The 18,922-nt window shown below is 48.3% G+C and overlaps 1 protein-coding gene across 1 annotated transcript in view; it reads left to right on the top strand.

Moving 5' to 3' along the window:
* The window catches only part of LOC8025665 (cytoskeleton-associated protein 5), a 126,285-nt gene that overhangs the window by 75,334 nt on the left and 32,029 nt on the right, over positions 1 to 18,922 (top strand). The window contains exons 17-23 of the mRNA XM_029989705.4: positions 1,328 to 1,447; positions 3,441 to 3,593; positions 8,675 to 8,884; positions 13,052 to 13,187; positions 15,291 to 15,484; positions 16,946 to 17,112; positions 18,030 to 18,200. Coding sequence (XP_029845565.2) covers positions 1,328 to 1,447; positions 3,441 to 3,593; positions 8,675 to 8,884; positions 13,052 to 13,187; positions 15,291 to 15,484; positions 16,946 to 17,112; positions 18,030 to 18,200 — 1,151 coding nt within the window. The remainder of the gene's footprint in view (positions 1 to 1,327; positions 1,448 to 3,440; positions 3,594 to 8,674; positions 8,885 to 13,051; positions 13,188 to 15,290; positions 15,485 to 16,945; positions 17,113 to 18,029; positions 18,201 to 18,922) is intronic.

The following is an 18,922-nucleotide window of genomic DNA, read 5'->3' as shown; positions in this document are numbered from 1 at the left end:
GGAAGTATGAAAGAAAAAAAATTTCAAAAGCTCAAGTTGCGAACAGAATTGAGCGAATCACCGATTCAGAAGGGGAGGAGCTAAAAAAAAAATACACTCTGCACGCACCCACAGACAAAAAAAAAAATCTTTTCATCCTAAAACGTACAAACTCTGCACGCATGAAAAAAAAAAAATCTTTCCAGCGCCGTGTTGCAAGGCGAAACTGAAACGAGAAACAAAGGCAAGCTCTTCGCCTTATAATGAACTCATCGCGGAAGTTCGATGTAAATGTTTTTTTACTATATCGAACTGATCGCAGCGTTTCCTGAGGTTCGTTATATACGGGCTTGACTGTAGTAATGGATTGTGCAAATATATCTGCTCACGAGAACGAACGCTAACTTCGTGGTAACGAGAGTCTTCGTGGACTGGGGAGTGTAACGCAGTGGTGCGATTGCTGCGCCAAAGTGCTTGCTTACCTCGCTAAATCCTGCTACCTTGTCTAAGGTGAACTATTATGCGGAGTACACACGAGCGATGAAAACGGGCACTGCGCAGCAGTTTTCGTAGCAATTTGCGTGTACGCCGAGACGTGGACCTATGCCATGCCGCCACGTCGCGGCATCTGCGCAAGTTGCTACGGAAAGTTCCGTGTGGTTCCCGCATTTTCGTAGCTCATGGTGCTTTTCTTGAGCCCCGTTGAGTGTGCTTCTCACCGAGCACCGGTGCACTGTGGAGAAGTGACGCCTGCAAAACCAAGCTCCGCGGGTTTTTACTTCCTGCAGTGCACTGGTGCTCGGAAAGAACACACTCATCTGGGCCGCGAGAACAAAAAGTATGAGTTACACGAAAATGCCGTTGGGATTAAGCGGCTTTTGAATACATTAAAAACGTGGCGGGACAACAAAAATTTCAAAAATTTGTTTGAAATAACCGGAAGTATGAATTATTGCGAGCCTACCGTACGATGTGCATACCCATCTACAGTCGACTCTCATTAATTCAAACTCGAGGGGGGCCGAAAATTTGTTTCAATAAAGCAAAGTTTGAATTATCGGGAGTTTCTTCCCATGGAGACGCATAGGATGGGACCTGCACATTAGTTTTAGTTATCCGAAAGTTTGAATTAAGAGATTTTGAATTAACGAGAGTCGACTGTGTAAGGCATTGGTTTGTTGGATGGGCGCCGATTTTGAAGCTTTTGGGCGTTCTAGTTTTCTTCAGTTGTATTTTTTAAGCGGAAATATGCGAGGATTTGACCGCCACAGAAGCAATTCCTTTTGTAATGCGATTTAACTCGTAAAAGTGGGGTAAGTGGGGGGCTGAGCCCTCTGCCTGGGCCCAGGTGGCAGCCAAGCCGGCCTCTGCGGGCAAGCCCCGCAAGGAGGAGGAGCCCGACCTGGGGCCCCTGCTCGCGGTGAACGCCCTCAAGGAGCAGAGGATCGCCTACGAGCGGGCTCTCAAGGTGAGATCCTCCGCCGGGAAGGATTCCGTCGACGCCCCATTTTCTACGAGTTTATTCCGCACATTTTGTCGAACTACCCCGTGACCCCACTGCAAAAACTGAACAGTCTCTACTTGATCGCCTCTGTGAACTCCGAAAGGAAGGTAGTCTCGGTGACGCTTTGTACCCCTGCCCATACTCTTCCTACGGCTCTGCACCCAAGAAGTACGGCCTCCCGAAAGTGCATGAGCAGGGATGCCCCGTACAAACCTTTGTCTCGTTTGTGTGCTCCCTGGCATATAACCCGTCAAAATACCCGTAAAGGTTTCTAGTATCCCCGAAGGGCAAAAAATAACTTTCGCGTACAGAATTCCCGGGAGTTTGTCCAGTAGGTCCGCACGAAAGTATGGTTTCTTTCGACGTGGTGTCCTTATTCTCAAATGTTCCTAACGAACTTGCCATTGCACTTCGGCGCTTGCTCGATGAAGAAGCCCTCTCGGCCCAGACATCCTTCTGTGTATATGATACCATTCTGCCTTTACGTTCTGCCTAATGCTTCTTTTCCTTTTGCGGAGAAGCGTGCCAGCACGTGAATAGGAGCCCAGTTGCTGTTGCTAATCTTGTAATGGAGTATATTAAGCGGAAGATATTACCTAGAGTCCAGTTTCCCGTTAAGTTGTATTGCAGATACATCGACGACACATTTGCAATAGTTGAGGACACACGTGTTAGTGACTTTCACGAGATTTTGAACAGTGTCAATCCTCCGATTTAGTTAACTTCCGAGACTGAATGGGACAATATGTGCGGAGGCTCCAAGGTCCACTTGTTTGGATATACTTGGAGTTCCTTGAGTTCGTCTTTCCGATCTTCACTAATCTGAACAGGCAGATACAGTTGGAGGCTGCTCAAATTCACACGCTATTGGGTCGATAGAAATTCTTATGGGCCCAATGGGCATTCCTATGGAACCGATACACATTCCCATGAGACCGACCCACATTTCTATGGAACCGATATTGATTCTTATGGGACCGATAGAAATTTCTATCTAACCGAAAGAAATCTCTATTGGTCCGATACAAATTTCTATCGAACCAAAAGAAATCTCTATTGGTCCGATACAAATATCTGTTGGAATTTTCGCTAGGGTGAGCTCTCTCAGCCCTACATGACTCGTCACCATCCCTACCTAACAACTCTCATTGCTCCGTATCTACTCATGATGCCTCCCGAGGGAAGGCGAAACGTTTATTGAAGTTGTTTTTATTATTATGTCAAGCCAGTGTAATGAGTTTCGTGCACTTTGAGCGCGCGTGCATGGCCAAAGCATGCCGCCTGCTGGAGGCCGGGCAATCCAAAGACTCGCCGTTGTCACTAGGTCAGTGACTGTAGACGAGATATGCGAAATCTAAATCCGAAATAGTCTTTTGGGGATGTTACTGTGTGTATTTATGGGAGAAGTTTTGGCAAGATTTGCTGCTAGGTAACTGGGCAAGTCAGTCAAAAGATTGAGCAACCCTATAGACGCTCTTTTGAAAGAGGAATTGAACAGACCCTGGCGAGAAATCCCACGAGGCACCCGGGTTGTTCCGCGTGGGTATTTCGGGACCGTGCCGCCATGTTCCCTGGCGTCGCCATTGTCTGTCGTCGCGGGTTTGGAAATAAAACAGGCGGCACAAGAGCTGGTACGTTTTGGTTACCGTCCTGCCTCCTCCACGTGTCAAAATCGCTAATTGTTTGACACGAGACGGTAAGAAGACCCTTGTTGAAAGCTCACCGGAGCCGGCGAAATCGGTTACTCTAACCGGTCGTGGAAGGCCGACCGATGCAAACCGGCCCCTCTTTGTGGGCACCCTTTCAAATGCAGTTTGGGGGATTGCCAAGGTCGGGGTCGGTCCGTCGCTAACTGTTTCGATGTTCCCGGAGGAGGGAAAAGCGTTTCTCGCGATTTCGGAGAGAGCCCAATCGTCTTTGCCGGGAAGCGTCGGGGGCCAACCCACTCGCGTTGCAGCTGCTCAAGTGGAACTTCACGTCGCCCCGGGAGGAGTTCCACCAGCAGCTGAAGGAGCAGATGGTGACCGCCGCCTGGGCCCCCCACCTGGTGGCAGCCTGCTTCAGCACCGACTTTAAGATGCACCTCAGGGCGCTGGACATGCTCACCGAGGTGAGGCCGCTCCCCAAGGTTATTCCCTGGTTTGGCCCTAGGTCGGCACGAGCCCACCTTCTCTGTCCCTCGTCCAATGCCCTTCTCGCTCGGCCGCTAATTCTGTCCTTTTTGGTCTGCTCCTTTCTCTCGTGGGGCAGGCCTTTAGCTTGTATCGTAGGCCTCTTTGACCCTCTGTTGAAAGCTGTGCTACGGTCAGCTAGTAGAATCCCTGCACAGCAGGAAACAGAAGCGCTAGCTCCTTGCATTAGGTTGTGCGAGCTCTTTGCATTGGTTTCAAAGAGCTCAAACAAAGTCACTCATCTCTCCAACCAACTAATGAGAGCATCTAACAACATCAATATTACACATATTTCTTTTTCTTTTTTTTTTACTTGGAAAAACCAAAAAAAAAAAAAAAGAAATGTCCCCCAAAAAAACTTGTAAAAGTTTTGTTTTAGTGTTTTTTTAAGTAACACGGTACTCGATTTGATCTCTATCGAACACTGACCGTACTTGGAAATCACGCATTATTGTCATGGTCTGTTCTGTAGGGCTAGGTAACTTCATTGAGTTTGCGCCTCACCATGCACTGTTCCACTACAGTGCAGCGAATGCAGTAGAGCAAAAAATGATGCAATATTTTGCATCGTACTTCGCCGCAGCGCAGCCGCATACTTAGGGGAAAGCACTTCTCCAACATGAGGTGTTGCAAACAGAAGTGTCGGGTATATTTGAGAAAAGAACTTGGTAAGTGCAGGTGTAACATATTGAAGTACAGTTAAACCTGGATGTAACGAACCTGTATACAACGAAATCCTCTATTTAACGAATTTTTTCAATTCCCCGACGCGATTTTCATAGAAGCGCTTGTATTTGTGAACTCCATGCAACGAAGCGCCTGCACTGGATAACCTTGATTTAACGAACTCGCTCCGCCGCAATCTTCATTTTTTTTCGGACTCTGATAATTTGAACTTGTTCTATATTTCGTACCTAAAGACTGAACCCTGACTTACCCCATTGAAATAGTGTATATTCATGACCAATGTTTCGAAAGTTTGATTATTCGGACAAAATCGTCGCGAACGATCAGCGGAAAACACCGTCGAGAAGCGACCATCTTGAATTCTATGTTGGCTGCCAATGGATTGGCTTGGTTTAGCAGCGCTACTTGGGCTTCCCTGAGTCCTACCGCTAGGTGACGCTATGCTAGCCCTTTTTCTCCCATTTAGCTGCACGTCATCATCATCATCATTATTATAATTTTGCTTTGTTTTTCGTTCCTTCGCGTCGCCAGTCGCCATTTTGCGCCCGTGATTTTGCGCCTCTTCTCTCGTTCGCACAACGCTGGCTTGGACGTCATGGCCACATCTGTTCTGCCGCCGCGATGTGTCATTAAGAAGCGCAGAAAGTACTCGACCATAACGCTAGAAAAGAAGGCAGCGATTCTCAAGCTAACAGAAAGTTGTTGAACGGAAACGGAGGCGTAACCTGAACAAGGCGCTATTTACAGCTTTTTTGAGCCCGCTTGGAAGTAATAAATGCAAGTTTTTCAATCTGCTCATTCTTCGGACTGCTCTATTTTTCGGACGTTTTTTCGGTCCCTGCGAAGTCCAAATAATCGGTCGGCCACTGTACCTAAAATGCAGATATATTCTTGTCAAATGGCCACCAAAGGCGAGCAGCCTTTGGTGTCTACCGCGAGGGAGGTCTTGGATGCCATCGGTGTATGTCCAGCTCCCAGGACGACAACAGTGCTCTAAACACTTTGGTGTCCTTGGAGCGCTGCGTGCTGCCTTCCCTCACGCGAAAGGCACAACGCAAGCTTACAGACTTCTTTTCCACTAAATAAATAATGTGGTGAATTTGCCCACGTGGATTTTTAATTTTCACTTTTTTTCCACGTGTCCATAACGAGTTTTACCGCGAAAGCTGCATGTAACGAAATCCTCCATATAACGAATTATTGCAAACTTTTATCAATTTCGTTATATCCAGGTTTAACTGTATTTAGCGCACACAATAGAGAGAACAGGTTGTTCTTCTCTACTTTGTGCGCTAAATACCTCAATATGTTAGACTACCTACTAGCCAAAAAACCAAGCTCAGTGATGGAAGTGCTGCGCCATTTGCGTCAAATTTCGCCATGAACGAGAGTGTGCTACATCTTGCACCGGAATGCCATTTTTGGTAAGAATTGCACCACACGTGCACCGAGATTGACTTAAAGCGAAAAAAATTAACATTTTATAATTGGTTGTCCCTAATTTTAGGAATATGAATTTCACGACAAACACGCATACTAAGAGCGCAAGTCAAGGGACATACCTTGATTGGTATAGCCGATGAAAGAATTCGTACAAGGAAATGACGAATGCCATGATGTCACGCTTTGATGCTGTCAATCAACCGGCTAGAGCCATTGATGCCCGGCATCAATGGCACTGGCTGATTCATCAGGAAAGGGTCCATCGATGTCAGGAACTAAGGGTCCTTAGGAAAGCTTTACAAAAGTGTAGGATTGCCGATTGCAGCTACTGTGGTAAAATAGAACCAGGGTCTTGTACCTCTCATATGATCACTCGATTATCGTGCTTGCCTCATGCCTTCATTCCGTGGCTGCAGAGTACCACTTTTGCCTCTCACCTGCGTCCGCGCGTCGAGCTTCACCGCGTTGCACCCGAGTGCTAGGAGCAGCGACGGACCTGGAGGAGTGCCTCGCTTAGCACAATAGGCACACAAATTATGCTCAGGATTAGTACGGGTCAAACTTCTTCGTTCTAATTTTGAGCTAATCTCTCATTTAAAAGAAAACAGCGGAGAAATAAAGAGAAGAAAACAAGGGTCTATATATATTTGAATAAATGTGCTAATCACAGAAGTTCCTTTGCGGCTTTCGATCGGAAGAGCAGCGAACTTTGACGTAACTCTGGTTCCTACGCCGCTAAAGGGCAGTATCACCTTTAAAGTGAAAATGTAAACTTTTATAATATTTTGGTGTGGTTGTTTTTGCAGTTTATGATATTAGAGTCTGGAGTTTGGTAGGTTTATTAAACTTACAGGGAGCATTTTTATCAGTAGGCATGTTAGCGGATATGCTGGTTCTTGTTGGCATTTTACAGAAATTATATTTACAGGCTAAACAAACCATCGGGTGTAAAATGGAGAGGGGAGAGGATTTATCCCGATGAAGTTTTGCGCTATGATTCACTTTTCAATTATTTTGAATACCCATTGTACATGAAACCTACTCTGACTAGAGCCTTATTTAAGAAGCCTCTGTTCCTTTTATGCCCTATTTTTATCACAAATGGTAATAAGTAATATGCGCAAGCATCAAAGGGGAACCCCTGACCACTATCAGAAATGAATTCATTGAGATACAATCACTTTTTTTATTCTCAAGTGATGTGCTAACAGATGCTGGCATCTGCTCCAAAAACGTCAGTGGCTGCTCCAAATCCAAGTTTTTGCCTGCTACAGAACCTGCTACAAAAGGTCAAATGCCGCTTCCCTCACTGCAACCGTACTGGAGATGTAACAACTCAACCTTATGGTAGAAATTCAGAATAAAACTACACCTAGTATATATAATAGACGGCAATATTATGATAATTGCCACTTCAAATTCAAGATTCAGCGAGGAGACTTCTGTATTGCGGGACGATTTTTGTGGCCTTCTCTATAAGCTTTCTTTTTTATCTCGTCTCTGGTTTAGCTACTTTACGTTGGTTCCATCTCTCCGTTGGCACAGTGGACTGAGTCAATTAAAACTCAGTTGGATCGACGAGTATTTCGAAACTTGGGAATAACTTTAATGAGTACGACTGGATTGTTTCTAATGGCTTATTTACCGATCCCACTGTCGACTTTTGTTATTATCCTACATTGATATTAATAACCAAATGACGAAGGTTTTGTTTTTGTCAGGATTAATAATTGCAGCGTTATTACAACCTTTACGACTTTCATGAAACATCAACTGGGGTGCTCGATATTATTCTGTTCTAACATGATTTCCATGAAAAATATCCACTCGCAGCAGTTCATACTGTCCTTCATCAGTTTGCATATTGTTGTCATATCTGGTACTTCTACGCATAGCGGCTAGTTCCGTGTTTGAAGGGATCAAACTTGCCGTACAATTTGTGCTAACAATAAGTTGCGCAGAAGTGGGAAGGCATAGTAGACAATGTCTCAATGGACAGGTGAACTCGTTAATCTTAACATACAATATTTGCAGTGGTAGGAATGAAAATGATTTGCTGCTCTAAAATGAACTTCTAGCTGCTCCGAACGGTGCTCCAAATTGACTCAGACTGATCACATGTACCAAACTTCCGCCGGCTTCTCTTGTGCCCGGCTCCTAGAGCGGCTAGCCTCCTCTATACTCTGTTTCACAATAACTTGGTGAACTGTGGAGGCTACGGCCCCCGCGACTGAATGAGAATGTTGGAGTGAGGCACCTGACACCACGTCACGGGAGCGTTTGTATCACTGTGCCAAATGTGAGGCCTGGAGGAACCGGCTGTCATCTGCTGGCAAAGAGTCGTCTGCTGTGAAACCAACCTACTTCGGACGAACGTCCACCGGTGCAACATTGCCTTTTTCTAGAGTAGCGAACTCTTTGGAAAGGGTTCATGAGACAACCATACTCTCACTTTATCCGCGAATCTGTGGCTAATGCCAGGACGACGTTTTGATCAGAAGTGTTTGATTACAGGGCTGCAATCATTCAAACATCGTCCAAAAGTCACGTTATAGGAAAAGGCTCGATCCGAATTAAGTATCAATTAAAAGTAACATGTCTTCGTCTTTCTTCCATGTCGTGTAGTGTAATGTCGATAGAGATGCACTCGCGCATCTTCAATTGCCGTTAAAATAAAAAGATGCCTAGAAGCACTTTTTGTCACGGACGGCGCTGTTGCTGTTGCAGTAACGAGATCCCCGTAACCTCGTCCACGGAGTGCCGTCACGTGCCTTGCTCAGTTGGGGCCGCAGCCTCCACAGTTGACCGAGTAATCGTGAAACAGAGGATAGTAGGAATAGGTAGATGGCAGAGTAGGTTTCAACGGGGAGAGTGTCCCTCCCTGCGGCAGTTCCTGTCGAGCGAGGGCGGCCTGGAGGGCACACGAGCCAGCCTGGACCTGGTGCTCAAGTGGCTGACGCTGCGCTTCTTCGACACGAACCCGAGCGTGCTGCTGCGCTCCCTGGACTACCTGCAGGCCCTGTTCGGGGCCCTGGCCGAGGCCGGCTACCGCATGCACGACCTGGAGGCAGCCTCCTTCCTGCCCTACCTCGTGCTCAAGGTGAGCCAGCCGTTCCTAGCTCATTTCACTTTGTCCCTAATGGAACTAGTGGTTCGAGCAGCGCTACGCTGCCGGATTGTTACGGTACCGGTAAAATTTGCAGTAGAAAACTGGTCATTCTCCATAACAAACTTTGATGTCCCGACTAGTTGCTCGCTCTCCGTTTGATGATGCGATGTGAACCATGTGATAAGCTCGCATACACTCTGCAAAATGCGCGGCTGGTACTTCGCGGCCAATTGTTCTCCCTCACTGGAGTGAAAACTCGGAAAGGTTAGGTGCCGGCCAGTGGTCCGCTCTACTTCTAACGTGCGCTAAACAAACGAGCTCTCCAGGCTCCCAGAATTCCTGCCAAGAGTGCGCTTTCTTATTTCTCTTCTTCAGTGCGCTTTACAGATAGGATCCTTCACGAGAAAGTCGCGGCACTTTGAGACACTCATCTTCTCCATTCCGCAATGTCTCGTTCCCGGAATGGTGGTGCCGAATTTTCCGCAGTGCAAAAAACAGCGGCACTGGGAATGCATCTAGCTGCATCACATTCTGCAGTATTTTGCCACATTAAGGGGCGAAAGGGGAAATGTTTTTGCTAGTCTATGGTTTCAAGAAGGATATTTTGGACTTTGGTATCAGGAAGAGGTTGATGAATCACATTGATTACGTGTAGCTGGGGTGTTCTATAGGTTTAATTTTGTTTTGTCAACAAATCTAGCTAGCTCTTATTTGTTTAAGAGTTTTTTTACATTTACAATACAATCAACCCAAAAATTGTTTTTAGGGTCACATATTGTGGCACGTGCGTGTCTCTGGACCACCCGATCTCCAGTACGTGCTTGATGCCTTCTGGCATGCTTTGACTACTTTGGCTGCGCATGCACATGTGGGGCGCATGAGATGCTGAAGCCTTACCGCAGCTCAAGCTGGAGGCGGGACGACTGAAGCTACCCATTGTTCTCTCTCTGTCTGCGACTCTAGGCTGCGATTAGCTCGCAGTGGTGCTCTCATTCCCGTCGTCTTCGCCGCTACGTTCCCAGAGCATGTCGTCGGCGTCGCTCATTGGAATCTCGCACTTTGCAAACGACCGCACCTTCTGCACTTGCTCGTTGATTGCGTCGCGTTTAGGGACCGATCGCGTATTTCTGCGACCTATGCAGCGCTTGCTTCGCACAAAATACTAAAATGAAAAAGAAAAAAAAATTTTTTTCTTAAAGGGCAACTCCGCTTAATTTCAAAAATTTTGAGATAGTGGCCGATTTTGCTTTTTGAAGCACTCAAAAACAATCCCCAATCTTTTGTTTCGCGAAAAATAAAATATTTTTCGTGTAATTTTAGTCACAAACTGAAACCGAAACGGTGGCAAAGCCGGACAACATTGTATATTCGGCATCACTAAGCATGTACACCCACGTGATATACAAGGGGAAGAAGGAGCTCTCCTCTTATCAGGATCCTCCTTTGTGCCTCCTGGATTAGCACAGGCGTCGCTATTCTCCTCCCAGAAGATTATAGAAGATTAACCTGTCACTCAAAATTCTTACAAAAGCAGCTTCCCTCTCCTCCCTTTACTTGGTGTTCAAAAGTATGCGATGTAACACAAGCCGCGCTCAACGAGGCGATCGGCTTATCAGTAGTATCAATAGTCGAGCGCCGGGCCGGCCGAGCGCGTCACTCACGTCTTTCACGGCGCTGGCGCCACCCGTGCTCTCACCAAGAAAGAAAACAGAATTGAAAAAAAAAAAAAAAAGGAGAAGAAGCTGTACATGTTTGATGACGTCGCGGACGTGCCGGGAGAAGGAATTTGGAGGAAGCGGAAATGCAGCCGGGCAGTGTTGTCTGGTCCGCACGTCTCATCCAAAACCAGCGGATTCGTGCTTGTCAAACTTTGACAGCGATTTTAATGAACTTCTAGGCGGAATTCCGTCGTAATATTTGCCATGGGGGTTTTGTAGATGATAACAAAGAGAACTGTATAGTTTTGCACTACTGGAAAAGAAGCGGAGTTGCCCTTTAAAAAGACACATGGTTTCTTTGGTAATTTTCCACAAAAATAAAACATTTTTCGGGCAGTATTTATCCTTGTTAGACGCAATTTAGGCGGGGGTCATGGCCCGCTCTAAGCCCCGCCCATTACCACTGGATTGGCTTGGCTGCTTGGACGAACGTGCTTGGGGGCATAGTCTCTCCCTTTTGCAACATCCGGTGCATCTAGTCTGGCGTCTGACATCGCCTTCTAGTCGTGCGAGCAGATGCGCGGCAGCCTCCGACATCGTCTGCTATTCTGCCACTGTCTATCGCCTGCCATGCCTGTAAGAGGTGGACATGAAAGCTGCGCGTCGGTGTCCGTTTTTGCCTTCGTCCGTCTGCTATTCCACTCCCATCTGAAAACTTGCGCAACGCTCCCAAGACTCGACCATGAAAGTGGCATCCTAGCATTCCATTATGCGTGAACGACGTCCAATACAAACGTCTGTCAGCGTCCGTCGATGTGCGCTAAAACGCTACCGAGAGGACTAAAAAAAGCAACGGAAGAAATGCGCAGTCAGTGCTCACTCACCTTGCGCGTGGCATCCACGAGCAAGGTGAGTGAGCATTGTGACGCACAATTGAAATGCGACCTAAATATATCCACTTTGGTAGGCCAGGTGCACTGCAGAACTTGAGAGCTGCTTGCCCTTCGAAATAACAGGAACAAACCTGGACAAACTTGATGCGAGCCAAATGCCCCATTGCCTCCAGCCAAATGGCGTTCGTTGAAGCATTTGTTGAATCCCTTACTTTCAGACTGGGGAAAAGTATTTTTAAACGAAATAGGAGCTAAACATATGCTTTCCACAAATTTCAGTCCATTGAACGAATGCACAGCCTCTTGATTTCAGTGTACAAGGTGCTAGTGTTCAGTAGGGGTGCAGGGGTCGGAACTGACATAAACCTGTCGACATCGGGAAACATTGCGTTTCCCGATGAGGAGGGATTTAAGGAGGGATTTAAGAGATTTCTGCAGATCAGTGAATTTGAGAATTCAAATTTGATCACTACATCAGAGGCGGGCTGATAACCCAGGAGTGCTTTGAGTAAGTCGATGCGGTCTAGGTGCATCACGTTTCGAGTGGCCCCCCCTCTCATTGCATCCCCAAACAAAAATGGCGTGCCGCAGTCTTTGAGGTCGTTTGAATCATGTTTCCAATATTTCCGATAAATGGTGCCACAAGTATGAATAAAGTTTATCGGCGCGGTTGTTGGAAGGGTTCCATTTGCACTATGGCCGACCACTGCAGCGGGAATTCAATACCTCGCTTATCTCAAAACTCTGCTTATCTCTAATTTCCCCAGGATCGTGTCCGGCACAAAACACTTGTCGACAAAAACGCCTCTGGAGAGCTACCGCCATCTATAAGCGACGGCGGCAAGCACACAACCAGTATGGTTGCCGCCGTCGCTCATAGATGGCGGCAACCTTTCCAGCCATCATAGAAGAATGGATAGTTGGGTGAGCTGGTGGGAATTCATCGTAGGAAACAGCGCAAAAAAAATTCGAGGACGAAGCACAAACGCACATGATGAGCGCAGCGCTCGTCACATTTGTTTCTTCGTCCTCGTCTGTTTTGCGCGCTGTTTCCTACGCTCTTATCAGTTTCGTTTGGACTCGCGATGGATCGGCCGCGTGCCCTTTCTTCGGGGAAAGAAGACCAGGTGCGGAAGGAGTGGCGACGTACGCAGCAGCGCGAATGGGTTCGCAACCGCCGCATGCGTGGAGCGCTTCAGATTCCCCTGCGAAAGAAGACCAGATCGCTTGCCTGGAAAGCCACCGCAGAGAACAGAAGCTACAGCTCCGCTGCTTTTCCTTCTTCACTAAAGCAGAAAGGCAAAAATTTTTTTTTTTCCAGTTTTTACGGTTTTGAGTTACAGAGGGTTTACCATACAGCATCAACAACGACGAACATAATTTTCAGCGGTGAGAACAGCCTGTAATGGCTTTCGCCGTAAAAACGCGCAATAATTCGAAGTTCAGCTTGCTGAACTAGGAACGTTTTGAGGACGTTCCGCTTTGCAATAGAGCCGTTGGGGGGAAATGTCCTCGAGACTCCCGGTCTTCACGCTAGGTTGTTCCATCTGTGCGGGTGCTAGGGTGCGGTCCTCGGGTGGGGTGCTGAGGGCGCCCTCTGTGTGCAGGCGGGGGACTCCAAGGACACGGTGCGGAAGGGGGTGCACGACATCCTGCGGCGGGTGTGCAAGGTGTTCCCGGCCTGCAAGATGTTTGGCTTCCTGATGCAGGGCCTGGCCTCCAAGAACGCCCGCCAGAGGGCCGGTGGGTGTCCTTTTCCTCCAGGTGGGAGTACGGTACCTGCAACGGCTCTCCGACCGGCGCGTTCAGCGTCCCGTTTTGCCCGTGCGTTGAAAGTGGTCCGGAGGTGGCAACAAACGGCGTCGGTTGGAGTGTCGTGCCGTCGGATGTTGCGACGCTGCCAGTTGGGTCTAGAATTCCTGGAAAAAAGCGCGAGAGAATGTGTGCCTCGCAGTCTTCGCATTGTCCCAACTTCTGCCTGCCGAGGCCTCCTTGGTCTGTCCAGCTGGAGAGTGCCCCGCAACGAAATGGGCGTCTGCCATTCGAATTCGCTATGATATCCCTACCTCTTGAACCCAACTCAAAACGTAAAATGCACTCTATGGAGCTTCGCCTCGTTTTTCTGTATGTGTCCCCCTCTCCGCTCATTCCCGAACGTCAACATCAGCCCCTCCTTTTGCTGCTTGGAAACACCGGGAAGACCTCCTCCATCGCTCGTTTGGCGTAGCTTTTCTTGTCAATGAGCAGAGAAGTAAAAGCGATGGACGTAACACGTCGGCGCAATGCGAGCAAAATGGTATCGTCACGTACCGTCCCCAGGTACATGACGAAACCGTTTTGCCCTCATTGCACAGATGTGCTGCAGCTGTCACTTTTCCTTCGCCCATTGTAAGCGACAAAGGCACCCCTTCTTAATGTTGTTCGCCCCCACGCTCAACCATGCTGTAAGTATGTCGCAGGCACTAAAGAAGTTACCGAAAAATCCCGAGAGATGCCCCACCCCCGAAAGAGAGCCCACCCCTATTTTTGGCTTGATTCGCTATATTTTTTTAAGCACCAAAAGGTAGCCCACCCCTAGTAATCATAGTGTTGGGATCAATGATGGCCTCGACTTAAATACAGCTAGTTATCTATGGCGGGATATAAGCGAACGTTGCTATCTGCGAAGTACAGTCATCTTTGCTTCGTTGCCCCTCATCACCATAACAAGCTTGGAAGGGACACATGACATAAAAATTGAATTTTTTAAACTTTTCTTGATTATACACCGAAAGTTAGCCCACTCCATATCTTCACCCGATTTGCTCTCGATTTTAGGTGGACTATCGCTCGGGATTTTACGGTAAGAGTATAAAATAAAAATGAAAGCCGTTTACTACTCTGTGTAACGCCGGATTAGGGCGCAGCTCTTGAGAAGGAGGAGGAAAGAATACTGAGGGGAAGGTATATCCTTCCTCCCTCCTCCTCACCTCCTCATCCTCTCTGCTATTCCTCTGTCCGAGCGGCGTCGCCATCACCTCATGAGGGTCACGTGACCTCAAAAGGTCTAGTGGTCTCACCGGGGTCACATGACCCCTGTGAGGTTACGTGACGATGACGTCATCAGTGACGTTACCAGAGACGTCACGTGTGACGTCATCGTGATGTCATCGTCATCGTCGCTGATGACGTCATTAGTGACGACGCGGATGCCGATGACGTTATCACTGACGTCACTGATGACGTCAGTGATGACGTCATCACTGGCGATGACAATGCGGATGCCAATGACGTTATCAGTGACGTCACTCATGACGTCATCGATGCCGATAACATCGTCAGTGACGTCACGCGTCCCATAATGCACCGCGCGGTTATGCCGATTGCGACGCCGCTCAAGCCGGAAACGGCGCCTAAGAGCTGCGCTCTAAAAGAAAGGACCGAGGGGATCAGTGCCAAATGTTTTGGGACTTGGGAAGCGGACAAACAGGTCTGTGACCTTTTGCACTCTGCCGTCCAACAAGGCGAGAGAGATATCTTGGGTGCATAAGCTCCACAGCAAACACTTCTGTTCCAACGGAGAATGCTGCGTGTTCCGTGAAACGTCTGCCGGCACTGTCACTTTGGAGCGCTCGGTGCAGAGTTGCCAACATCTGAGGGCGAAAGCGAATGGCGAAACTATGTTCGTTCAGCGAGTCCTCTGGAGCAGCGAAAAATGCCGCCGCCTGCAGCACGCCCACTGGCGCGCCAAGTGGAGAAAGTGGGCAAAAACTTTTTTTGTGGAAAGCAGTAGGTAGCAGGGGGCTGGAAGTTTCCCCGAGGGGAGGATGTTGCGGAGCCCACGAGTGGCCCTTTTGACCGGCGCAGAGTGCCTGGAGGAGCTGGGCCACCTGGTGGAGGTGTTTGGCGTCTCTGTGTGTGAGCCCTCGCCCCCTGTGGCCCTGCGGGAGGTGGCCCGTCACATCTCGGACAGGGACAATGCGGTGCGCAACGCCGCCCTCAATTGCGTGGTGCAGGCCTACTTCCAGGAGGGAGAGCGCGTCTACAAGCACGTCGGACAGGTGAGTGGGCCCCCGGGAGCTTTTTTTCTCTTTATGGTATAATAGGCTGACCAGTAGACCTTTTCTTTACTGAAATGGTTTTTAACCCCTTAACCATTTCTAGTCTGTGAAAATTTCTGATCCTTAACTGCTTAATATTGTCTTCAATATCAAATTTGTTGCATTCAAACTCAAATTTCTAGTCTCAAATGGGATAGGAACAAAATTTTAAAGATTGGTGCTGCAATCTGCTCGCAAAGCCACAAGCGAGCCTTGGTTGTCCAATACGGATCCCGCCTACGGATCCCGCCCGCATGATTGAGGGGAAAATTGACGAGCTATACTCGTCTTGAACGGTATAGAGACAGCTCCATGTTGACTAACTAGGCTCGATCGAAACAGCTAAGGGATTAAATAAGGCGAAAAGGACGATAAATTGTAGTTGCATGCCAAAAGCATGACCGAAAAGTGGCTTAATTGGAGAAGTTTTTTTTGCAAACGAGGCAGCCAATTGCCACATTCTCGTAAAAAAATTGGAGAGGCTGTTTTCTCCCCTTCTGGATGGTGCCGACGACGCATCTGTAGCGCCGTCGAATGGTGCGTAAATTGTCCAGATATTAAATTCCCATCCGAGCACATGATCTTAGCTCGTACATTTGGTGCTGGGGTCCCCCCCGGTTTCTCGGGGAACGAGTGGTTAAAAATGACCTCTAAAAGTCTAAAGCTTGGGACATAGAGAGCGGGAGTCTCTTTTGTGCAACCTTAACAATTGTAAGATTTGAAATATGCCTGTTCCAAGCTGTTGCACCAAATGGTGCGATTTCATGTTGTCCACCACTCCCCCTTTTTCGACACCGTCACACCAGGTGCTGTGGTTGCCCTCCCCCTATTTCCCCCATTTTCTATGGCCATCTCCCGTCTCTCGCCCCCATCTCTTGAACACTTCCGGTGCCACAGCCTGCATCTCGGTGACCCCCTGTAGCATTGCTTACGGTGCTGGCAAGTGAGCTCTAGAGCCTCATAAGCCGCCTACAAATCCACAATATTGCAAACTCGAACCTTCGCCTTGAATCGGATTCCAAGATTTCCGCCTCAAAAATTTCCTTCCCAAAGTTGGGAAATGTCTTCCTGTCGTCACCGATAACTGAGATATGACGAGTCTAGTCAAGAAAAAGATAAAAGTATTCACAGCCCTTGTAGGGACAATCTAGGCAGCATTTTGTTTTCTCCTCTACAATACTATATATTATTTAACTCGATGTAATTTTCTTAGGAAATTTCGTTTATGGCCTTTTTTATTCCGCACTTGTTTTAATTATCAGCATTTACATTTCTTCGCTAGCCCCCTCTTTGTGTTCTTGTCCACGTGTGTCCTATGCGCTAGTTATTGTTTGCCATACCAACACTGGACAGCGGATGAAGGGAGTGTATATAGCGAAGTGTGGCCCACGAGGGGGGCCTCACCCATGGTATTTGGTGCAGCTGTCCGACAAGGACAAGTCCTTGCTGGAAGAGCGCATCAAGAGGGCCTCCCGCAGCCGGCCCCTCCAGCCGACCCCCCCCAGGGAGGAGGTGCCCAGGGCCCCCCCCGCCAGGCCCCAGTCGGCCATCTTCACTCCCAGCCCAGAGGCTCCCGAAGTGGTGCACAGGTGAGCAGTTTGCTTTGTTTAATCTTTTTTTTTTTTTTTTTTTTTTCAAGAGGTGTTTGTTGAGAACATTTACCTCGCTTCCACAGATAAAGTTGGTATACACGGAACGTGTTTATGCGGCATTCTTTGAGGCTTGGGGTGGACTTTGCAGTTATGTCTGTGTTTTATACTGTTCGGTTATGCGAGGAGAAACCGAGGGTGAGTGGACGGGTTGGATCTTCTTCGCTCGTCTCCCCTTTTTGTGCGGTGATAGAGCGTCGGGCCTGTGATCGTGGGGCGGGGGTTCGATTTCCGTCGGGTGTTGCTTAGAATTTGGCATTTTTAGTATGCACTGTCCTTTAAAGTCTCCGTTGCACGTATCGCGGTGGTTTCTGTGGCGTTCCGTTCCGATTTATTTTGGAATGCCTGCCCTTAAACACATTCCGCGTTACAATTGATTGCTATGGGGACATTGCGCGTGACAAAACGCTACGTCTAACCTTCATTTCGTGCTCCCGTTTGTATTCCCTCCATGGCACTTGATGTCACTTTTAACGAAGAAATTTCAAGCTCGGCCATGGGTGTAACGAAAAGTATTTCTGACATGGAGAAAGTATTCCTTAAAAATGGACGAAAACTAAACTGCCGGGCATTCTGAAATCTGTCGTTTCACGGTGTTCTGGGTCTGGGCGACTTTGGGCCGCTTTATTTGACAAAGTTTACGTCGCGTGTTAACGCTATGTGAAGACCAGATATGATGTATGTGTTTACGATTCCCGGTGATATAACTGGGCTCTATCGCACCTGGTCTCGCGAGAGGCAACGGCAAGAATCGGGAGCCCGCGATGTTGCGTTCAATGCCGCACGCTTTTGCGTGGAAGGCTCCGTCCCGGGCAAGAATGCGGCCGACCAGCCTACCCTTAATCGCCCCTTCCCAGGAGGCCCCAGAGTGGAGCGGGTGCCCGTCCACGATCGGTGGGGCTGTTCAGCTGCGACGTGGAGAAGCTGGTGCGGGAGGCCGTGCAGCCACCCACGACTGAAGCCCGGCTCAGGGAGGTGGACACGGACGACATCTTCGCCGCAGAGCCGGCCTTCCGGCTGCCGCACACGTGAGCACCCGGGGGGGCCTCCCCGCGTGCCCCTGGCCGATTGGAGGCGGCCGGGCGTTGCTAGACAGTCGTGAATGAACGCGAATGCACCGCCACCTTGCCCATTCCCGTCCTACCGATAAACAGTAAAGTCGGGCAGAAAAAACGAGAAAAGATTGACATTGATTGGCCCTCATTTTTTTTTTGCTCTGAATCTAGCCAGACGATGAGCGCGTTCCAGATGTGAATTATCGAATCTGATGCCGAGCACAGTTTTGCGCAGCTGGAGAACCTTCGTTTCTTACATTGGTTGCGTTTCATTCTCCTCGACAATGCCATAAAACAGTGTTTCTCAGCCATTGATGTTTCGCAGACCCCTTGTGGATTGGCAGAGATGATGGAGGACCCCGTCCGTGGTATGGGGAAGGGAAAGTAGAGGTTCATTATTATGATAGTGATTTGATAAATGGATATAATTAAAAGCTAGTGCGAAGTAGACTTCTCTTGCTGACATATGCACGAGAAAACTCGCCCAAAAATCGGAATGTTTCTTCTCAATCGGAGAAAAGACAAATTTTATTTCCAGGCTTGACCGATGAGTCTGGGCTTCGCGGACCTCTAGAATGCCTTCGCGCGGACCCTTTGGGGTCTGCGGACCCCCATTTGAGAACCACTGCCATAGATGATAAGACTATTTCTCTGAGAGTGATTTTAGAGATGATGACTGTCTGCCAACTTGCTCA

The sequence above is a fragment of the Ixodes scapularis genome, unplaced genomic scaffold (genome assembly GCF_016920785.2).
Source record: "Ixodes scapularis isolate PalLabHiFi unplaced genomic scaffold, ASM1692078v2 PGA_scaffold7__128_contigs__length_106722199, whole genome shotgun sequence".
Taxonomy (NCBI): domain Eukaryota; kingdom Metazoa; phylum Arthropoda; class Arachnida; order Ixodida; family Ixodidae; genus Ixodes; species Ixodes scapularis.
This window is presented reverse-complemented; position numbering and strand designations above follow the sequence as displayed.